The 19825-nt window shown below is 43.1% G+C and overlaps 1 protein-coding gene across 3 annotated transcripts in view; it reads left to right on the top strand.

Annotated features, from left to right (window-relative positions):
- The first annotated feature begins 333 nt into the window (after nucleotides 1-333).
- Nucleotides 334-19825, top strand: part of VWC2 (von Willebrand factor C domain containing 2) — a 117246-nt gene continuing 97754 nt past the window's right edge. For 2 of the 3 annotated variants that reach the window (XM_073332728.2, XM_073332729.1), the window contains exons 1-3: nucleotides 334-446; nucleotides 1694-2490; nucleotides 14093-14222. In XM_073332728.2, the coding sequence (XP_073188829.1) occupies nucleotides 1768-2490; nucleotides 14093-14222 (853 nt within the window). In that variant the 5' untranslated portion in view covers nucleotides 334-446; nucleotides 1694-1767. Of the gene's footprint in view, nucleotides 447-1307; nucleotides 1381-1693; nucleotides 2491-14092; nucleotides 14223-19825 lie in introns of those variants that run through there. The other variant, XM_078851675.1, reaches the window with a different exon arrangement.

Genomic DNA, 19825 nt, shown 5'->3' with positions numbered 1-19825 from the left:
GTGGGGGGGCAGCCCAGAAGGACTGAGCCGGTGGCCGCTGTGCGTGTCCCCGGAGAAGCTGATTTCCCCCTTCCGCGCACGCCCCCCCGTGTGGCCAGAGGACGGGAGCCAAGCTGGAGCTGCGGCTTCTCCTCGCCGGGAGCCGGCTGCTGGGCTGAAGCCGCGGTCCGCGGGGCTCACGCTCGCGTGCATGTAGGTGACGGGGCGCTGCCCCCGCCCGCCTTTCCCCGCCCTCCCGAGGCTGGCCTCCTGCCGGCTCGCCCCAGCCGGGGAAAGTTGGGACGAGGAGGGAGGGCTGCTTGGGAGGGGAGAGCGGGGCGGCTGGAGGAGTGAAGTGCCAGGCGGAGAAGGGGAGGGCTGGCTCTGAAATCGCAGGCACCGAAGTCGCAGGCACCGAGGCAGAGAGCTGGCTGCTGCTCCTGGGGCTGGAGAGGGGCTTAGCAAAGGTAGGTTGTGCTGGGCTAGCCTGGTGCTCGTCAGCCCCCACTGTCTGCTTTCCATGGGAAAGTTTGAGCAGCCCCCTAGGAGGGGAGGGTGAATGATGAACGGTTGTCTTGCAATTGCTTATCCCCTGCTCCATCTCTTCTCAGTTTCCCAGACGCAGAAGTGGCTTTCTGCTTTTCACTGACTTAGATATTATCTTGCCTTCCGCAAGCTACAGGAGCCCCCAGAAATCAGGGTGTGTGTGTGTGTGGTGGGGGATCAGTTTTGTGTGTGTGTGTTTTTTTTTTAACCTGCCTCGTCAATGAGAAACTCTATAGAAAGCAGACAGCAAAGTGCAATATCTGATATGTCTGCCAGAACTACATGTGAGAGAGGCTGAGAGGTGCATTTATTCTAGGGCTAAGCATATTCTGATCGGTGGTGGTGGTTTTTTCAAAGGGCTTTGTGCAAAGGTAGCTCAAATGTTACTTTATACAGAAAGTTGGAAAACAATTGTAAAGGCTGTTTATGTTTACCTAGCATCTCACATTTTTTGTCCACAACATAAAATTTTAAAATATATTTTAAATCAATAGCTGGGGTAATTATGTTGGTAGGGCTTCTACTAAACTCCTGAAACATTAGGTTTAAATAAATCTCTGCTGTAGAGTCCTGAACTATTTTGCTTTGCTGTTGTAAACCAGAGGAAGAAACAGGCAGTATATGCATACTGTTAGAAATTGCAAAGAGATCTATTTGGCTTTGCTGGCTTTAATAACATGTTTGAACTTTTTTTTTTTTTAAATAATGCTCACTAGCAGTTATTTTAAAACAACTCTTATCAGACTGAATAAAAGATTAATGAAAATCATCATACATGAAGTCAGAAAATGGAAGTGAATGGTTGGTGTTTGTTCTGGAGTCTGCTGTGATTTAAGGAGCTTCATTTGATTCTAGGTACATCCACTTTACAGCAGTCTTTTTTTTTTATTTTTAAAAACCCTCTGATTTATGCCAGCTCTTATTAATTATACCTCACTAAGTTTGTGTAGCATTTTTAGAGATGTAAGAAGACAGGTCACTGTCCCAAACAACTTGCTATCTATAAAACAACATACAGGCAAAGTGTAGAGGGAGGGATGCAGCACAAGATCTTTGATAATTTATACAAAAGACAAACAAAGTTGCATGTCGTTTGAGATGTTGCATTGGTACAAATGCAAGGTGAAAAATGTGTGAGCTGAAGTGTTCCTAATTGTTCTCTTCCTAGGGACTGTGGATTTACGTAGTGATTCTCTCTGATGTGAATGCAGCATCTCTTGTCCCTCTGGGATGCCGTAGGTGATGCCTAGCTCTACTGCAATGGCAATTGGAGCTCTCTCTAGTTCTCTTCTTGTAACCTGCTGTCTCATGGTTGCTCTCTGTAGCTCCACCATACCTGTGCAAAAACTGGCCAAGGCTCCAGACAAACAGGAGATAAAAACAAGCCAGGAAAAGAGGGATCATACATCAACCAGGCCGGACAGTCAGAGTCAGACAGGCCCAGGGAAAATGAATGAAATTGGAAGGAATGGGCGGGAAGAGGGCACCAGAGATTGGAAGAGCAAAGGAAACAGAAATTTTTCAAACAAAGAATCTTGGACTAAGCAAAAACAGGTTTGGAGTAGTCAGGGAACAAGCAGTAAATCTGGGAACATTCAAGCACAGGAGCAAAGGGATGGTGTTCCAGAGGAACCTCAGGCCGCTGAAGAATCATCCCTCCCAGAAGTTGTTGCTAGTACTACTCCTGAGCCTCCGGAGGAGTATGCCTATCCAGACTACCGTGGGAAAGGCTGTGTGGATGAGAGTGGCTTCGTTTACGCTATCGGGGAGAAGTTTACTCCAGGTCCCTCTGCTTGCCCCTGCCTTTGCACTGACGAGGGACCTCTGTGCATTCAACCTGAGTGCCCAAGACTCCATCCACGGTGTATTCATGTAGACACCAGTCAGTGCTGCCCACAGTGCAAAGAGAGGAAGAACTACTGCGAGTTCAGGGGAAAGACCTACCAGACACTCGAAGAATTCATGGTAAGGGCGTGGCTTTTTTAACTCATTTGTAACGGTTAGTCTGTGATCTTATGTTCTTGAAATGGTTTCTTAAAGAAAGATTTTTTCTTTCTTGTTAATATTGCACCTGCAGTAGTATATAATTTTCCCTTTAAACACTACCTTTCCAGTTCAGTGAAACCATAACATTTTAAAAATGAGGGAGCTGATCTTTATTAATTCCTTTGGTATTTATAGAAAAAAAAATCCCAATGAAGCCATTCAATATTAATATGTATGTGCCATGACAGTTTCCACAGGATTTCCATTGCATTTTCAGCATTACTTTTACTGTTCCCTTTTTGTACAATGTTAACCATAAAACTTATCCCTTTTGAAACCGATTTGCCATTTGGGGCTGATTTCCATTGTTAATAGCTAGTTAGTGTCAGTAATGCATCCTTTAATCAACTTTTTTTTTTTTTGCCTGTTCAAACTGGGATGTCAGTTACATAATTTCTGTGGGAATGATTATGGACCTTGGTGTATTAATCAGAGTATGGTTCAGAGGATAGAATATGGCAATATTTAAAGAGTCAGTTTTCTATCTAGTGGAATACTTTTATAGTGAAGCGTTTTTGTGTTGTGGTTTTTTGTTTTTGTTTTACAGGAAACTTCACAATGGTGGAGGTTCATTATCATTGCAAATACGTCTTGCATATTGAAACAGTGTTGGACTTAAGGTCTGATTGTACAGTTACTTTTTCTTTCTTTTCCCCTTATAAATAGATTTTCATTATAGCTGAGTTCTGTAAACCGGTACTGTTGTGCACGGACACTAGCAGATGCGGGCCTGAACCAAAACCCAGATCTGAATGCTCCTGCACTTTTGGGAGTTAGAAATTCAGCCTAGTATTTTGCAGTTCATGCCTCTCTCTCATATATTTGAGAGAGAAAATTCATCTTTACGAAGGTTATAAATACACTGTTTGAATCTTCTTTGGTGTCATCTGTGGTATTTGTGTAATCTTAGGAACGTATTTTTCTTTTGAATGCCTTTCCATATTTTTCACCTTCTAAAAAAGCCAGAGAATGATTCTGTTCAGAGAATAAATCAGAGCACTTTCCCCCTGCCATCCCTAGGTGGCTATGCTCCGAACACTAGCACTGTTCAAGACATATGCCAGCAAACAGTAGGCCCATCTCCTCTCCTCCCTCCCCAATGTCTTGAATCTTGGCACAGCAATTTATTCCTTAAGAAATGTGGGTAGTTGGTGTGCCCTTTTTAGGGCCAGATTCTGAAATCCTTACTGTTTCAACAAAGTACATTCAGAAGCAAAGTCAATATAATGTGCTTCCCTGCATGTGTTGTCTCCAGGTCTCAATAGCTTAGTGTTTAAAATTTTAATGTGTTCTTCATCCACAGCTTTCAAACCCCATCTATGTCTTCATTTAATGTAAGAATCTTGCATTACTGACTGTAGAGTAGCCTTAAAATGCAGTTAGGTTACAGTTCAGTGTGTGGTGGAAGAATAAAACCAATGGGCTCGCTGGTGTCATACAACAATCATGCCTGATGGTTTTGGAAGCGTAATACGGTAACTCCTTGCTTAACGTTTTAGTTATGTTCCTGAAAAATGTGACTTTAAGCAAAACAATATTAAGCAAATCCAATTTCCCCATAAGAATTAATGTAAAGGGGGGAGGGTTAAGTTCCAGGGAAATTTTTTTTTTACACACAGTATAAGTTTTAAACAATTTAATACTGTACATGGCAATGATGATTGTGAAGCTTGGTTGAGGTGGTGAAGTTAGAGGGTGGGATATTTCCCAGGGAATGCCTTCCTGCTAATGATCTAGCTTTTGGCTAAGCCCTCAAAGGTTAACACATTGTTGTTAATGTAGCCTCACACTCTACAAGGCAGCAGGAATGGAGGGAGGGGAGGCAGCATGGCAGACAGAGACATACACCCTGTGTGTGGGGGAGAGAGAGAGATGTGCATTGCCCCTTTAAGTATGCTGACCGCACTCTTAAGTACATTGTCTTTTAAGTGGATCAGGCAGTTGAGGCAGCAGCTCCTGCCCCCAAGCTCTCTCTGTCTCTCTCCATTTATGTCCCCACCCTGCCCTATATGGAGAAGGGGTAAGTGGGGTGCAGGAGCAGGTGGGAGGGGAACACCGTGACATTAGCCCTCCCCATCCCCCCACACAGCAAGCAGGAGGCTCTGGGGAGCAGCTGCAAGGCAGAGGGCAGGAGCAGCACATGGCAGTGGGGGGCTGCCTGTCCACCCTGGTTCTAAGCCCCCACCAGCTAGCTCCAATGGGCTGCTCTTCCTGAAAGCAGTGGACAAAGCAAGCGATTGCCAGTTATGAGGGAACATTGCACAACTTTAAACGAGTATGTTCCCTAATTGATCAGCACCGTAACAACGTTAACTGGGAGGACTTTAAGTGAGGAGTTGCATAGTTCTGAAAAAGATTTGGGTTTTCAGCTTTGTTTTACCCCATTCTGACTCTGGCAGTTCTAAGGAAACCTTCCCATAATACAGTGCCATTTTTTTTCAATTATTCGTATTCTCTGTTAGAATAAGTGATAAGTAGGATGAGTAAGGAGGTGTGTGTTCAGGGTGGATAACTAAAGCTATACAGCACTTTAATTGCAGCCTATACTGCATGTTTTATCATACTGACACCGCATAGCTGGGCCTCAACTCGGCCAATAATATTTGTGAGTGCAAAACAGTAGGCACAGTTATTTTCATATACCATTGCAGTCGATTAAGATGGAAGGGAAGTAACTTATATGTGCAATCAGATAACCACTAAATGCATGCACAATTGCAGATGGAAATAACTGCAGCCAGTATTGGAAGCCATTTTTATAACTGTACTCACAACTGTCTTGTGGATGTTAAGTACAGCACTCTACCATTTGATTTGGGTCAGGGAAGTATTTGCAAACAGGTAAGTCTATTTTCTCTGTATGCATGTGTTCCGTTAATGGGAATGAGTCACGTATTCTGATAAAGAAAAACATATTGACTCCTTAAATGATTAAATGAACTTATATAAAAGAAAATGTGTATGCAGATTCACATGTGTGCATACACAAGTGTGTGTGCATGTATATATTGTATATAAATGGAGTTTGACATATGCTTTATTTAAAAAAAAAAAAAACTCTCCTCCAAAGAGGAGACAGTACCAATTCCCAAGCAGTGGTACATAAAATTTCACAGAAACAGATTTTATCTCCCTCCACTCCTATCTCTGCGTACAGAATTTGCTTGTATTTGTGTGTGTGGTAGTATCTTTTATACTAGAGTTACAAAGAAAAATAAATGTTATTGCAAACCAAAACTGGAAAAAACAAAACCCCAAAACTCAGAAGCCTAATAAAGATGTCTCTTTATCACTTGCCGTATAGCTTTTTGTGGGGGCCATGCTGCAGTATGGGAAGTGTTTCAGCTTATAGAGAACTTTTAATGGGATTGGGAGCAAAAGTACCATACAAAAGAACAGTCTCCCAATTGTGATTAAAATGGAATTCCTCAATGAAGACAGAATTGTATTAGAATCTTTTTATTATTTGTATTCGAATTATTATTATCATTATTGAGCTTTGTTACTTAGACAAATAGGATACTTCATAAATATGATTTCAGAATTCAATATACTCCTATATGTAATGACCCCACAAAGGGTCAGAAATTAGAATAATTTCTAGAGCTGTTAAAATAGATTAATAATGCTGCTTATATGGTAAAACCCCAAAGCTGTTACAGATTTTGCTTTGTTTATCACGACTTCTGTCCTGTCAAATAACTTAATTTATGAACAACTCACTTGAAATTCTTGACGACAACAAATCCAGATGGATTTCAAAGCATTTGTTGTGCTTTGAAGCCACAGAGAAATATAAAGAAGGCTGATATATTAACGCTTGTCAGCCTAACCGTGTTCATGATCTCTTGGGGGGTATAACTGAAATGAAAATGTTACTAGAAATACCAACCCAAGAGTAAATGGATATAGTTTTATAGATTTATTTATTTTATTTTACTTAGTTTTCAGAGATGCAAGGAATGAAATATAGACTTCTAGATTTTTTTTTTCTTTAAGGGTTATTTAATCCCTGTCTTGGTTAAAGTACAAATAAAGAACTTCCACTTTCTGTAACCCAGGTGGGGGTTTTTCCGAAGTCCAGAAAAAAATTGCCTAAAACAGAGTACTTCGGTATGCATGCTGGGCCAGATCCTCAACTTGTGTTAATTGGCATAGCTCCACTGACTTCATTGAATCATAGAATAACAGAGTCGGAAGGGACCTCTGGAGGCCATCTAGGCCAACCCCCTGCCCAGAGCAGGACCAATCCCAACTAAATCATCCCAGCCAGGGCTTTGTCAAGCCTGACCTTAAAAACTTTTAAAGAAGGGGATTCCACCACCTTCCTAGGTAACGCATTCCAGTGTTTCACCACCCTCCTAGTGAAAAAGTTTTTCCTAATATCCAACCTAAACCTCCCCCACTGCAACTTGAGACCATTACTCCTCGTTCTGTCATCTGCTATCACTGAGAATAGTCTAGATCCATTGCTATCACTGAGAATAGTCTTGATCCATCCTCTTTGGATCCACCTTCCAGGTAGTTAAAAGCAGCTATCAAATCCCCCCTCATTCTTCTCTTCCGTAGACTAAACAATCCCAGCTCCCTCAGCCTCTCCTCATAACTCATGTGTTCCAGTCCCCTAATCATTTTTGTTGCCCTTCGCTGGACTCTCTCTCCAATTTCTCCACATCCTTCTTGTAGTGTGGGGCCCAAAACTGGACACAGTACTCCAGATGAGGCCTCACCAATGTCGAATAGAGGGGAACAATCATGTCCCTCAATCTGCTGGCAATGCCCCTACTTATACACCCCAAAATGCCATTGACCTTCTTGGCAACAAGGGCACACTGACTCCTATCTAGCTGCTCGTCCGCTGTCACCCCTAGGTCCTTCTCTGCAGAACTGCTGCCTAGCCATTCGGTCCCTAGTCTGTAGCGGTGCATTGGATTCTTCTGTCCTAAGTGCAGGACTCTGCACTTGTCCTTGTTGAACCTCATCAGACTTCTTTTGGCCCAATCCTCCAATTTGTCTAGGTCCCTCTGTATCCTATCCCTACCCTCCAGCGTATCTACCACTCCTCCCAGTTTAGTGTCATCCGCAAACTTGTTGGGGGTGCAATCCACACCATCCTCCAGATCATTAATGAAGATATTGAACAAAACCGGCCCCAGGACTGACCTGGGGGCACTCAGCTAAATACCGGCTGCCAACTAGACATGGAGCCATTGATCACTACTGTTGAGCCTGACAATCTAGCCAACTTTCTACCCACCTTGTAGTGCATCTTCTTTAACTTGCTGACAAGAATACTGTGGGAGACCGTGTCAAAAGCTTTGCTAAAGTCGAGGAATAACACATCCACTGCTTTCCCTTCATCCACAGAACCAGTTATCTCCTCATAGAAGGCAATTAGATTAGTCAGGCATGACTTTCCCTTGGTGAATCCATGCTGACTGTTCCTGATCACTTTCCTCTCCTCTAAGTGCTTCAGAATTGATTCCTTGAGGACATGCTCCATGATTTTTCCGGGGACTGAGGTGAGGCTGACCGGCCTGTAGTTCCCAGGATCATCCTTCTTCCCTTTTTTAAAGATGGGCACTACATTAGCCTTTTTCCAATCTTCCGGGACTTCCCCCGATCGCCATGAGTTTTCAAAGATAATGGCCAATGGCTCTGCAATCACATCCGCCAATTCCTTTAGCACTCTCGGATGCAACACATCCGGCCCCATGGACTTGTGCACGCCCAGTTTTTCTAAATAGTCCCGAACCACTTCTTCCTTCACAGAGGGCTGGCCACCTCCTCCCCATGCTGTGCTGCCCAGTGCAGTAGTCTGAGAGCTGACCTTGTTCGTGAAGACAGAGGCAAAAAAAGCATTGAGTACGTTAGCTTTTTCCACATCCTCTGTCACTAGATTGCCTCCCTTATTTAGTAAGGGGCCCACACTTTCTTTGGCTTTCTTCTTATTGCCAACATACCTGAAGAAACCCTTCTTGTTACTCTTAACATCCCTCACTAGCTGCAACTCCAGGTGTGATTTAGCCTTCCTGATTCTATTCCTACTGCCTGAGCAATATTTATATACTCATCCCTGGTCATTTGTCCAATCTTCCACTTCTTGTAAGCCTCTTTTTTGTGTTTAAGGTCAGCAAGGATTTCACTGTTAAGCCAAGCTGGTCGCCTGCCATATTTACTATTCTTTCTACACATCGGGATGGTTTGTCCCTGTAACCTCAATAAGGATTCTTTAAAATACAGCCAGCTCTCCTGGACTCCTTTCCTCCTCATGTTGTTCTCCCAGGGGATCTTGCCCATCGGTTCCCTGAGGGAGTCAAAGTCTGCTTTTCTGAAGTCCAGTGTCCGTATTCTGCTGCTTTCCTTTCTTCCTTGTGTCAGGATCCTGAACTCTACCATCTTATGGTCACTGCCTCCCAGGTTCCCATCCACTTTTGCTTCCCCTACTAATTCTTCCCAGTTTGTGAGCAGCAGGTCAAGAAGAGCTCCACTCCTAGTTAGTTCCTCCAGCACTTGCACCAGGAAATTGTCCCCTACAGTGTCCAAAAACTTTCTGGATTGTCTGTGCACCGCTGTATTGCTCTCCCAGCAGATATCAGGATGATTGAGGTCGCCCATGAGAACCAGGGTGTGCGGTCTAGTAGCTTCTGCGCCTTGCCAGAAGAAAACCTCGTCCACCTCATCCCCCTGGTCCAGTGGCCTATAGCAGACTCCCACCATGACATCATCCTTGTTGCTCAGGCTTCTAAACTTAATCCAGAGACACTCAGATTTTTCTGCAGTTTCATACTTGAGCTCTGAGCAGTCATACTGCTCCCTTACATACAGTGCAACTCCCCCACCTTTTCTGGCCTCCCTGTCCTTCCTGAACAGTTTATACCCATCCATGACAGTACTCCAGTCATGCGAGTTATCCCACCAAGTCTCCGTTATTCCAATCACATCATAATTCCCTGACTTTGCCAGGACCTCCAGTTCTCCCTGCTTGTTTCCCAGACTTTGTGCATTTGTATATAGGCACTTGAGATAACCCGCTGGTCGCCCCTTGTTCTCAGTATGAGGCAGGAGCCCTCCCCTCTCACACGCTCCTGCTTGTGCTTCCTCCCGGTATCCCGCTTCCCCACTTACCTCAGGGCTTTGGTCTTCTTCCCCCGGTGAACCTAATTTAAAGCCCTCCTCACTAGGTTAGCCAGCCTGCTCGCGAAGATGCTCTTCCCTCTCTTTAAGTGGAGCCCGTCTCTGCCTAGCACTCCTCCTTCTTGGAACACCATCCCATGGTCAAAGAATCCAAAGCCTTCTCTCCAACACCACCTGCGTAGCCATTCATTGACTTCCACGATTCGACGATCCCTACCCCGGCCTTTTCCTTCCACGGGGAGGATGGACGAGAACACCACTTGCGCCTCATACTCCTTCCCAGAGCCACATAGTCTGCAGTGATCAGCTCAAGGTCATTCTTGGCAGTATCATTGGTGCCCACGTGGAAAAGCAGGAAGAGGTAGTGGTCCAAGGGCTTGATGAGTCTCAGTAGACTGTCACATCACAAATCTTAACCCCTGGCAAGCAGCAGACTTCTGTTTTCCCGGTCAGGGCAGCAGATAGTGACTCGGTCCCCCTGAGGAGAGAGTCCCTGACCACCACCACCCGCCTCCTTCTCTTGGGAGTGGTGGTCGTGGAACCCCCAACCTTAGGACAGGGCATCTCATGCCTTTCAACTGGTGGAGTCTCCTTCTGCTCCCTTCCACCAGACGTATCATCTGGGCCACTCCCCGCAATGGTACCTGTGGAGAGAACATGAAAATGGTTTCTTACCTGTGTCCGCGTTGCTAGTACATGGACATTCCCCCTTCTTCTGGAGGTCACATGTTGCCAGATTTCTTCACCGTCCTCCTGTCCGTGCTGCACAGCCTGCTCTGAATCTTCAGAACCTTGTGCCTGTAGAAGCATAGCCTGAGTCTGTCCAGGAAATCTTCAGTTTCTCTTATGCAATGCAGGGTCAATACCTGTTGCTCCAACTGAGCTATGACATTAAACAGCTGAGGATCTGGCTTGCTGCCTATATTAAGCTAGAATTTTTTCTTGCTCTTCTGTTGAGGAACCCTTAACTGATCTACCAACTTGTTTGCATAATTATGTATGCAAACTTTTCTACTACATCTGTAGCTCCACAGAAAAGCATTTATATACTTGTTCATAATCTTCCTTTAAACCCTCAAGAAGACAACTTCTTTAGATTTCCTATAGGTTTTATGGCTGCCTGGCAAATTAGGTCAGATTTATCTGCTGCTTATTAGTTCTTCTATATGTTAGCATAGGAAAATCTGCTGTTGTGATATAGTTAATACTTAGGAATGAAGACTACTACTTAAGTGTTAACTCTGAAATTGCTTTACAACTAACTGCATGATCTGTTAGATTGTGGAATAGTGTCTCAAAGGAGCTGGTGGCAGCCCCATCGCACCAGCCATTAGAACCTATGCTGAAGTAAGAATTCTTCCATTAGAGGGGAGGGGAAAATGGAATAGAAGCACAAATGGACCTTCTCCAATTCTGATTTATGATTCCCTGCTAACTACATGGTGTCATGGCAAAGAAATGCCTTTCTAGACTCTCTCTCTTGTACATTGATCCTTATTAATATTACTTTTTTGACCTTTTTCAGGCATTAAGATTAGAAAAGGCATTGGTTTTCTACAGTTTTAACCACATCTTGCCTATATTGGGAAAAAAGAAGCAGCAACAAGCGAGCATTTGGTCCAAAGACATGCAAATAAGGACTCCCTGGTCATTTCTATAAGGGACAGAGCTAATGCTGCTTTAACAACTATTCTGCTTCACTTCTACTGAAAATGTACTTGATTCGTACTCTTGAAAATATTACAAAACAGAGTAGAAAGACATACTTATGTGCTCAGTTTACTGCATTCTTAAAGGACTACATTGTACAACTCTCTTATTCATGTTGGAGAGCTTGTATGAGTAAGAGTAGTCCCATAGACTACAACAGACTCTGCTAGTGATCACCAACGTGAATATTTGCACAATGAAGTCCAAAGTGAAGAAACTGTTGTGGCTGGAAAAACAGGATGCCTTAGCATCAGATTCTTATCTTGGTTACACTGTGTAAGTGTGGAGATTTCCTCCATATTTACATTTGGTGTAACCGAAATGAGAATTTGTCTCTGTACTAAATCTTTTCCTGATCACCAAAGTGCAAGGTGATTCTAAGTAACAAGTTGCAGTGAAGTATGTACCATAGATCACATTATAGATGTAGGAAATCTATGTGGTGGTGTATCCAGGGAAGAATGTTTCATCTGAGGGGGAGGGGGGGAAACAAAACAAAGTATGAGAGATGTTAGTGCTTATTAAAGGATCATTGTAAATATTTCTTTGCAATAACCTGGTATATATTACATGCAAAAAAGTGTTCATGACCTACTACTTGGACATCTGTTTATCATAGAGCGTTCACTTTCTGAAAGGTGTGATCTTCAAAAGCGCATTATTTGAGGGAAACACATCTTTATGAACACTTATATCTGTTCAGACTTTAAATCAGGATTGTCTCCTTCCACAGTATCCTTAATATTTTATTAAATGGATTCATGTTCTGGGCAGTCTATGCTTTGTTGAAGGCAAATTGTTCTGTCAAATTTCTGTTGAAATTCCAGTAAATAAGCTGCTGAATTAAAAGATGCTTAAATTTTATAAGGCTGAATAAATGTTCTTCCTAACTTTTTTTTTCAGTCTTGATTGCTGCTTCATCACATCAGATACAAGGATATAAAAAAATCCTATAAAAGCTGGCTGTACCATAGTATATGGAATGCTTGAAGAGGGAATACCCATTTTTGCTGTTGATCTTATCAAGCTGTCAGACAACAGGGCTAAATTCACCTCTTATTTAAATGTGCCCAAGTATTGTGAAGTCTATGGAATTGTGCCAGCTTAGGCTCTTGGTAATTTAACCCCAAGACTTGATTTCTCGATTGTTTTGTCTGCTGAATAAGATCTTCAAAGCAAACCATATATTTTGTACCTGTTTTTTTTTTTTAAAGCTATAGTATATCTTATAGGGAAGAGCACTAGAAGAGGATGGCTAGCTGTGGAAGTTTAACTAAACAAAATTTAAATGTAATGAAGGAGGGCAAGTAGCTAGATATACTGGGAGAGAGATGCTAGTCTGAGCAGAGGGGACAGCATGAAAAGAGGGTCAAGCACATGAGCAAAAAGAGAGGAAGAGGTTAGTGAACGGGGAAATTGGTGGCAGAGCATAGAACATAGGTGTATAGGAGGAGACAAGGGCATTGATGTAGCCATGTACCGAGATTTGATGGTGAGGAAGAGAAGAGAGAAGCAGGAAATGTGGAGGAATTCAGGCAGAAGTAGCTGTGAGTATGCAAGATAACATTGGATGTGACAGGTTGAATAAGAAGCAAGGGAGAAGAATATTTCTGTAGTCCAGATGAAGGAGAATACTGACTCAAATGAGAGTTGAGGTAGAGTGGAAGGTCTGGCTTTTGGGGATGTTTTAGTGGAATAAGTAAGCATCTTATCTGAGGGAGGAATCAAAGATGACCACAAAAATGCAAGCTGGAGTGATCTTCTAATGAGCACAGACTTCGTTAAGATTTCTGGCAATTCCACTTAGAGTTTCAACAGAGATCCAGTGAGAACAGCCTGTCTGACAGTGTGTTGGTGCTTCTGTTTCACTAGAATCTGGAATTACAAACAGCATGGAGAGAAGGAGGCAGAACCTTATCTGAGCACTTCAGAACCTCAAGTTCATTTCTAGAAATAGGAAAACGTTCGGGTGTAGAAGATGTCCAGGTCTTAAACATGGAGGAGGGGAGGATGCCACTGGAAACAGTGTTCTATCACATTTCCTTCTCTGAATTCTGCTGTGTGTACCGTTGCCATTTGGGGTACAGCAGTAGTAATCACACCCTCAACAGAAGGGAGAGACCAGATTTCAAATTTCAAATATTGGTAGCTATAGAAAATACAAGTTGGTTTTCACAGGAAATGTTGAGGGGAAAAAAATTTCAATTTTTGGTCTGAATTTCCTGTGGAAAATATTAAGGTTTTGGATTTTCATTTAAAAAAAAACAAAAAAAAAAAAACATAAAATGAAAAATTTAGACCTAAAGCCATTTTAAATCAAAATTACTTTTAGTATAATATAAGACCAGCTCTAGACTAACCCCACATCAATCCTTGGAGCCATGGGGAATGTCTTCCAACTATTACTTAATGGCCTCACATGACTCTCTCTTCCTCAGAACCTTTTGCGTTGCTCAATTTGAAGCATGGATTCAGAACAGTGCCTGGGGCTAGCATAGTTTCTGCCCTAAATTGAGACTGCAGCAGCCCTACTTTTGTCTGAATAACTGTAGAAAACAAGATACATGTAAAACAGACAGAGGAGAAGACAGTACGGAGGCAAAGAAAGGCATTATGCTGTCTGGGAGAGAATATTGAATGGATGAATTAAAAAATGAATGGATTTGTGTTTCAGGTTTCTCCATGTGAGAAATGCCGTTGCGAAGCCAATGGTGAAGTGCTGTGCACAGTGTCTGCTTGTCCTCAGACTGAATGTGTGGATCCAGTGTATGAGCCAGATCAATGCTGCCCCATCTGCAAAAATGGTAGGTAACTAATGCAACATCCAGATGGTTGGGCTTTTTCCTTCTCAGAACTACCAGTTGCTCATATTTCTTTGAATGAAATTTGATTGTCCAAGCAAATGTGCAGAAATATAAGAGAGCTCTGTTGTGTTGAAAGGAATGTTTTCCTTGACCTGAGTAGATTTACGATGATCCACAAAGATTTTGTTGCCCGAGAATCATTTGTGACATCAACACCAGTCTCTGGTTGTGTGTTCTGCATATGGTCATTGTGGATGTGACTTGTGTGCCATTTCAAGTCTAGGCCCTGTGATTCTTCCCAACTGTAATGCCCGGTGGCTGATGTGGGTTAGGCAGCAGTCCTGATTCCTAGTCAATGATGCATGAGTGGCTGGGTAGCCAGCTGGTCAATCCGTATTGCAGGCAGTCCAGAGCAATGGCCTGAGTTTGCACAGGAGTCAGTAGGTGGCACATCCAATCCAAGGGGCTGGGTCAGTGTGTTGGGGAGGCAGGATCAGGTGAGACATCAGGGCAACAAAGTCGGGTCAGTATGAACAGCAAGGCAGTCTAGGCAGCAGGCAACGGCCTGTTGCTCAGTCAGCTTCCACTTCCAGTTGGGGCCTTTGTATAGTCCAGGCACCCAGTGAGAATGCTGCCTGTCCATCCAATCAGGGCCTGGGGTGTGGCTGCTGTAGGCCTTTAGCTTTAGAGGTGTTGGTCAGGCGCAGCTGTTCAGTGCATCATCTAAGGATGCTGCCTAAGGGTTGGTGGCAATATTGGGGTCCTGATACCAACTTTCCATTATTGAGCAGTAGAACTTACTTTTATTTTACCTTCATATTTCTTCCCTTGCAGAGATTTTTTTTCTCTTGAGGCAAATCAAATGTACCTTGTTGAGCTCATTTAATTTTCATAACTAAATGAATTAAACTTCCATGTTTGTTTGAATATTCTTTGTAACTAAAGTAGATAGTCTCTACTCCCAGCAAGGCTTGCATTAGATCAAAGTCTTGATCTATTTAGAAGAACAAATTATGAGATACTTCAGTTCGCCATTTATAAAAAAGAAATAACTTCTTATTAATAAAAATGAATACTGCAGTATCAAATGAGGCTGTATTTAAAATGAGAAAAACATTTAAAATTATTCAGGTAATTTTGCCGTCCTATGTTGTTTCTGTATAAATATAGGGCCATTACATTAGCTAAAACAAACTAATGAAAACTGTGTAAAAGCTAGATGGAGATAGACTGTATAGAACTCTCTGAAGTGACCTCTACACTGCACACTTCTCTTTGGCATCGCTAAGAGTACATGGACTGCGTGCACCCCCTATCCTGGGTATCAATAGCAGTGTAGATGATGAGGCACTGCTTAGGTGCCTAGCGCAAAGATGCATCTGAACCTTGTGGGTATGTACCCTACACAGCTCTCTACTCCCGCAAGCAGTGCCTCCCCTGTCTATGCTGCTATGTTAAGCAGTGTGGTGTCACACTGCTGGAGTCTTTCCCTCCGCCCAGAAACATTCCAGCCACGGGGAAAGGCTCAAACAGCTCCTTCCTAGGTGTTGACCACTGTCCAAGACAGGATACAGGACCTGAGGGTGTGACACATTGCCAGTCCTATAGGTCCCTGTAGTGTGTTTAGTTTAGGAATGACAGAAGACACACCCATAGGGGTATTTGCTTTCAGTATCTGCTGTATTGTCTGTAGCTCCTAGCACAGACTGATTGTCAGGGAGGAAGCCTGTCCCAGGGTAAGTCTACACAGCAGCCTGGAGATGGGATTCCAAGCATGGATAAACATACATGGCACTAGCTCTGCTCGACCTAACGTATTTAAAAATAGCAGAGTGGCTGCAGTGGCACAGGGGCGATTCAGCATAGTTGCCGGAGAGTTGCGTGGGATTGATCTTGGATAGCTAGTCCAAGCAGCTGCCCGTGCCGCTTAAGCTGCATTGCTATTTTTTAATGCACTAGCATGAGCACAGCCAGCACACACACGTCTGCCCAAGCTGGGAATCCCACTTCCCAGCTGCTGTGTAAATATACTCCTCTGATTTTAGGGTTTGGGTTAGAAGAGCAATATGCTACTTACACTTCATCCTTTCCAGTGGATTTCCCAGAAGGCATTAACGCAGCTCTAAGCAGCAGTAACTCCTACGTGATTATTTTTTCCTCAGACAAAAGGATAGTGCAAAGTGGTGGGTACCTACCAATGATAGCTTGACCGTGAATGAGCCAGGAGGAGGAAGTGGGGCACGGTCTAGCTCTGAATGGATTCCCTGAGACCTGCAGGTTTCCTTGCACACCTGGTTAGAGGATTGAACACCCTGCCCCAAGAGAGAAGACCTCTGTACTGTCATAAGCCTCCCTCCCCTTAGAGAGCATGGTGCTTAGAAAGTGCACATAAGAAACGGGGCTGAGTTTCTAAGTGAGCTATCCTCTTCTGTAAGAAAGGGTGATGAAAGCCCTATGATCCTGAACATGGAATATTTTTCTGTAATTGTAACCATATGTGCCTTGTATATTCTAGTGTAGAGGCATCACTGACACCATTTCAGACAAAAATTGCTGGAGATGTTAGACATTAACAGGAGCAATAAGGAACTGAAAATATTTTTCCTTTTTAGGTTTTAGACAAGGAAAAATGCCATTAACAATGACAAAAACAAGATAGTCCCTGAGAGGCTTAGCTTTTCCGGTTCAGTGAAGAAGTTCATAAAGAAGCTCCTCTGTATGGAATTTGGTTTTAAAAATATCAGGCTCCTTGCTGTCAAAGCAGGGATATAGCTGTTCAGGAGTATGGCACCTGCACAGCTTGAAATTGTTTGCCTTCACAGGCAGAAAAGAAATATCAGTGAATGGTGAATGTTTTTAATTAATGTCTGAGCAAACTCATCAGCCAGGAAAGCCTACCCTGCCTCATCAGTCCTTTGCAAGCCTGTGATACAAATTCACTGTGTATGTGCATCACAGTATGATTGTCATCACATCACCTTGCTGACCCAGAAGACCCTAAATGAGCACATGGGGAAGGCCATCCATGCAACCAGGGAGGAGAGAGAAGACCAGCTGAATGTGGAAGCAGCTACTATGGAGTACCCTACAGACCATAAGTCCATAAAGGAGTGAGCAGGCTAGTTCCAAAGAATCCACTCCATAAGAGACTTGTGCTCTCATTCCCTGTCCTTGAAGTGAGTACAGGAGGAAAAGATTTAGATTTGGGTTCTGGAAATTTCCTGATCTTTGTGGCAAACTGCAAAATCCAAACTCCAATTTATCTTGGTTTTCCTGGCACTTAGTGATACACAGCAGTTCCCCAACCTCCCTGGCCAGAGAGCTCACTGTCAGTGCAACAAAAGACCGAGACATACACTTTGCAAATAAGACCGTGTACACAGATATGGGACTAATGAGTGTGGAGAATGATTAGTGAAAGCATGACATACATGGAGATGAGCAAATTCAGGCTGTACTCCTGCAGGAATATGGAACAGGATGGGGAGTCCTGCTATGCTCTAGCACCGTCCTGGCACACTATCGAATGAGACAGGTGGCTTCACATTTGATAAATTTTAACTCTGCACATACGCACCAATACAACTGGTGCATTGAACGTGATGAGAAAAGTGAATGGGAAAATCTAACTAGTTAAGAATAAATGCCTTCTCTTAAGTCTCACTACACCAGTCAAGAAGGAAATCAGGTATTTTGATATCTGGGAACATTTGGATGTAGGTAAATAACAATGCTCTTCCATATGGAACGGAAAAGTTTTAAAGAGCAATCACGGTATGTAAAAATGGCACCTTCTTACTCAAAGGTTCTGCTCCTTTGCATTGAGTTCTAGCTTATTGGTTTAGTGTCCAAAATAAGTTTTGCTGCTTTTTGTTTCTGTTAGCCCTACAGAGACATCATGGCAGAGAGAAAGAGCTGTGTGTGTTTTTTTTGTTCCTCGTGCATCAACAGAATTAATGCATGGTGGGTGAAATAATATCTTTTATTGGAACAATTTATGTTGGTGAGAGAAATCAGCCTTCAAGAGACACCAAGCTCTTCCTCAGGTCTGGGAAAGATACTCCGAGTGTCACCGCTAAATACAAAGTCGAACAGATACTTTAGTATAAGTAGTTACAGCATATTCTAAGGGTAAACATACATACAACATATTCAAGGTAAAGTGGCCCTTAACTCCCTATAGTCATAGCCCAAACGGGGCATTAGTGGGTTACAGATTGTTGTAATAAATCATAAATCCACAATTTCTAGTGTCTAGTATGGTTATGAATTTACGCTCCCAGGCTAGTCTTTTGAAAGCGTTGTACAGATTTCCTTTGAGGGTGAGGAGTGATAGGTTAGATATAGAGTGATCACTTTGTGAAAAGAATTAATGTACGAAGTTCCACTTGCAAGGCGGTCAATAACTCTGTAATTTGGTCTTCTGAACCTCTAACAAAAATAGTGAAGCAAAGAGAGAGAGAGCCCATCCTGTGAGATGGGACTAGACTGCCTGAGCCGAGGGCTGGCAGTTGTGGGGGCAGGAGGAGTAATCCTTGTTTTGTTTTGGCAAACAATACATTTTTTTTCTCTAAATCACTGAGACACAATAAACAGGGAAATTCAGAATACTTTTCAGACAACTTATGTGTAGGGAGTAAAGGTTAAATATGGCAAATAAATTGCTTTCTAGGAATAATTCAACCAGGTCTAGTTTACACTGATTGGTATGGAAAAATAACACCAGGGAAGTGCAATTTCTTGTGAAAATCCTCTGCAGATTCTTGACCAAGATATTGGACCCATCTCAAAGACTCTATCTCAGATTTTACACAGGACCTTGCACATGCTGGGACAGGACTTGTGGAGTTATTGGGAAAGCTGAGTTACCACAGAGTCTGGACAGTTTTTGTATATATTATGGTTGCATCTGTGTACACTGTCAAATCAAGCACATTAATTTAAGTGTCTTAACCATTTGGTAGCTGAGGATAGGGTGTTGTGCAAGCCCATGAGAGAACCAGGCAACCCTTGCCTTTGGATGCAGCCTGCAAGTATGTGAGCTATATCTTCTAATTGGCCACAATGGCAAAGGTGGGAGTGACGGAGGCCTCACTTATGATCATCAGTAGCACATCTATTCACTCCACATCTGAAATGATGTGCTTTACCCAAAGATGGTGTGGAAAATCAAAACCAGGGTTTTGGACTGTTGGATCTGTCACAAGATAGTCATTGACTGTGTTTGAATCTTGTTCTTGCCACCTGGAGGGGATGTTGAGGTTCCTTAGGGGAATTGTCCAAATGGGATGCCTTGAGCTGAGGTGTCGGCTTGGTGGATTAAACACATCTGTAAGCCGGGGTAGATATAGCCGGTCTTGCACCTTAAGGAGCAGAATCTCCATGGTGACTTGTTGCCTAATATCAGAAGGGTTGATGTTGGTCAGGACTAGCAGCTAGGCCGAGTTAGTTGGTCTCAGGGTACCTGTTATGCTCATGGGTTCATTCAGCTGAGTAGCGACTAGTCCTAGTATGAAAAGAGTTTGAACTGCATCGGCGGGAAGGGGGGGGGGGTGATACTCTGCTACAAAATAGCACAAGGCAAGCCCAGAGTTTCTCCATGT

The sequence above is a fragment of the Lepidochelys kempii genome, chromosome 2, assembly GCF_965140285.1.
Source record: "Lepidochelys kempii isolate rLepKem1 chromosome 2, rLepKem1.hap1, whole genome shotgun sequence".
NCBI lineage: Eukaryota > Metazoa > Chordata > Testudines > Cheloniidae > Lepidochelys > Lepidochelys kempii.
This window is presented reverse-complemented; position numbering and strand designations above follow the sequence as displayed.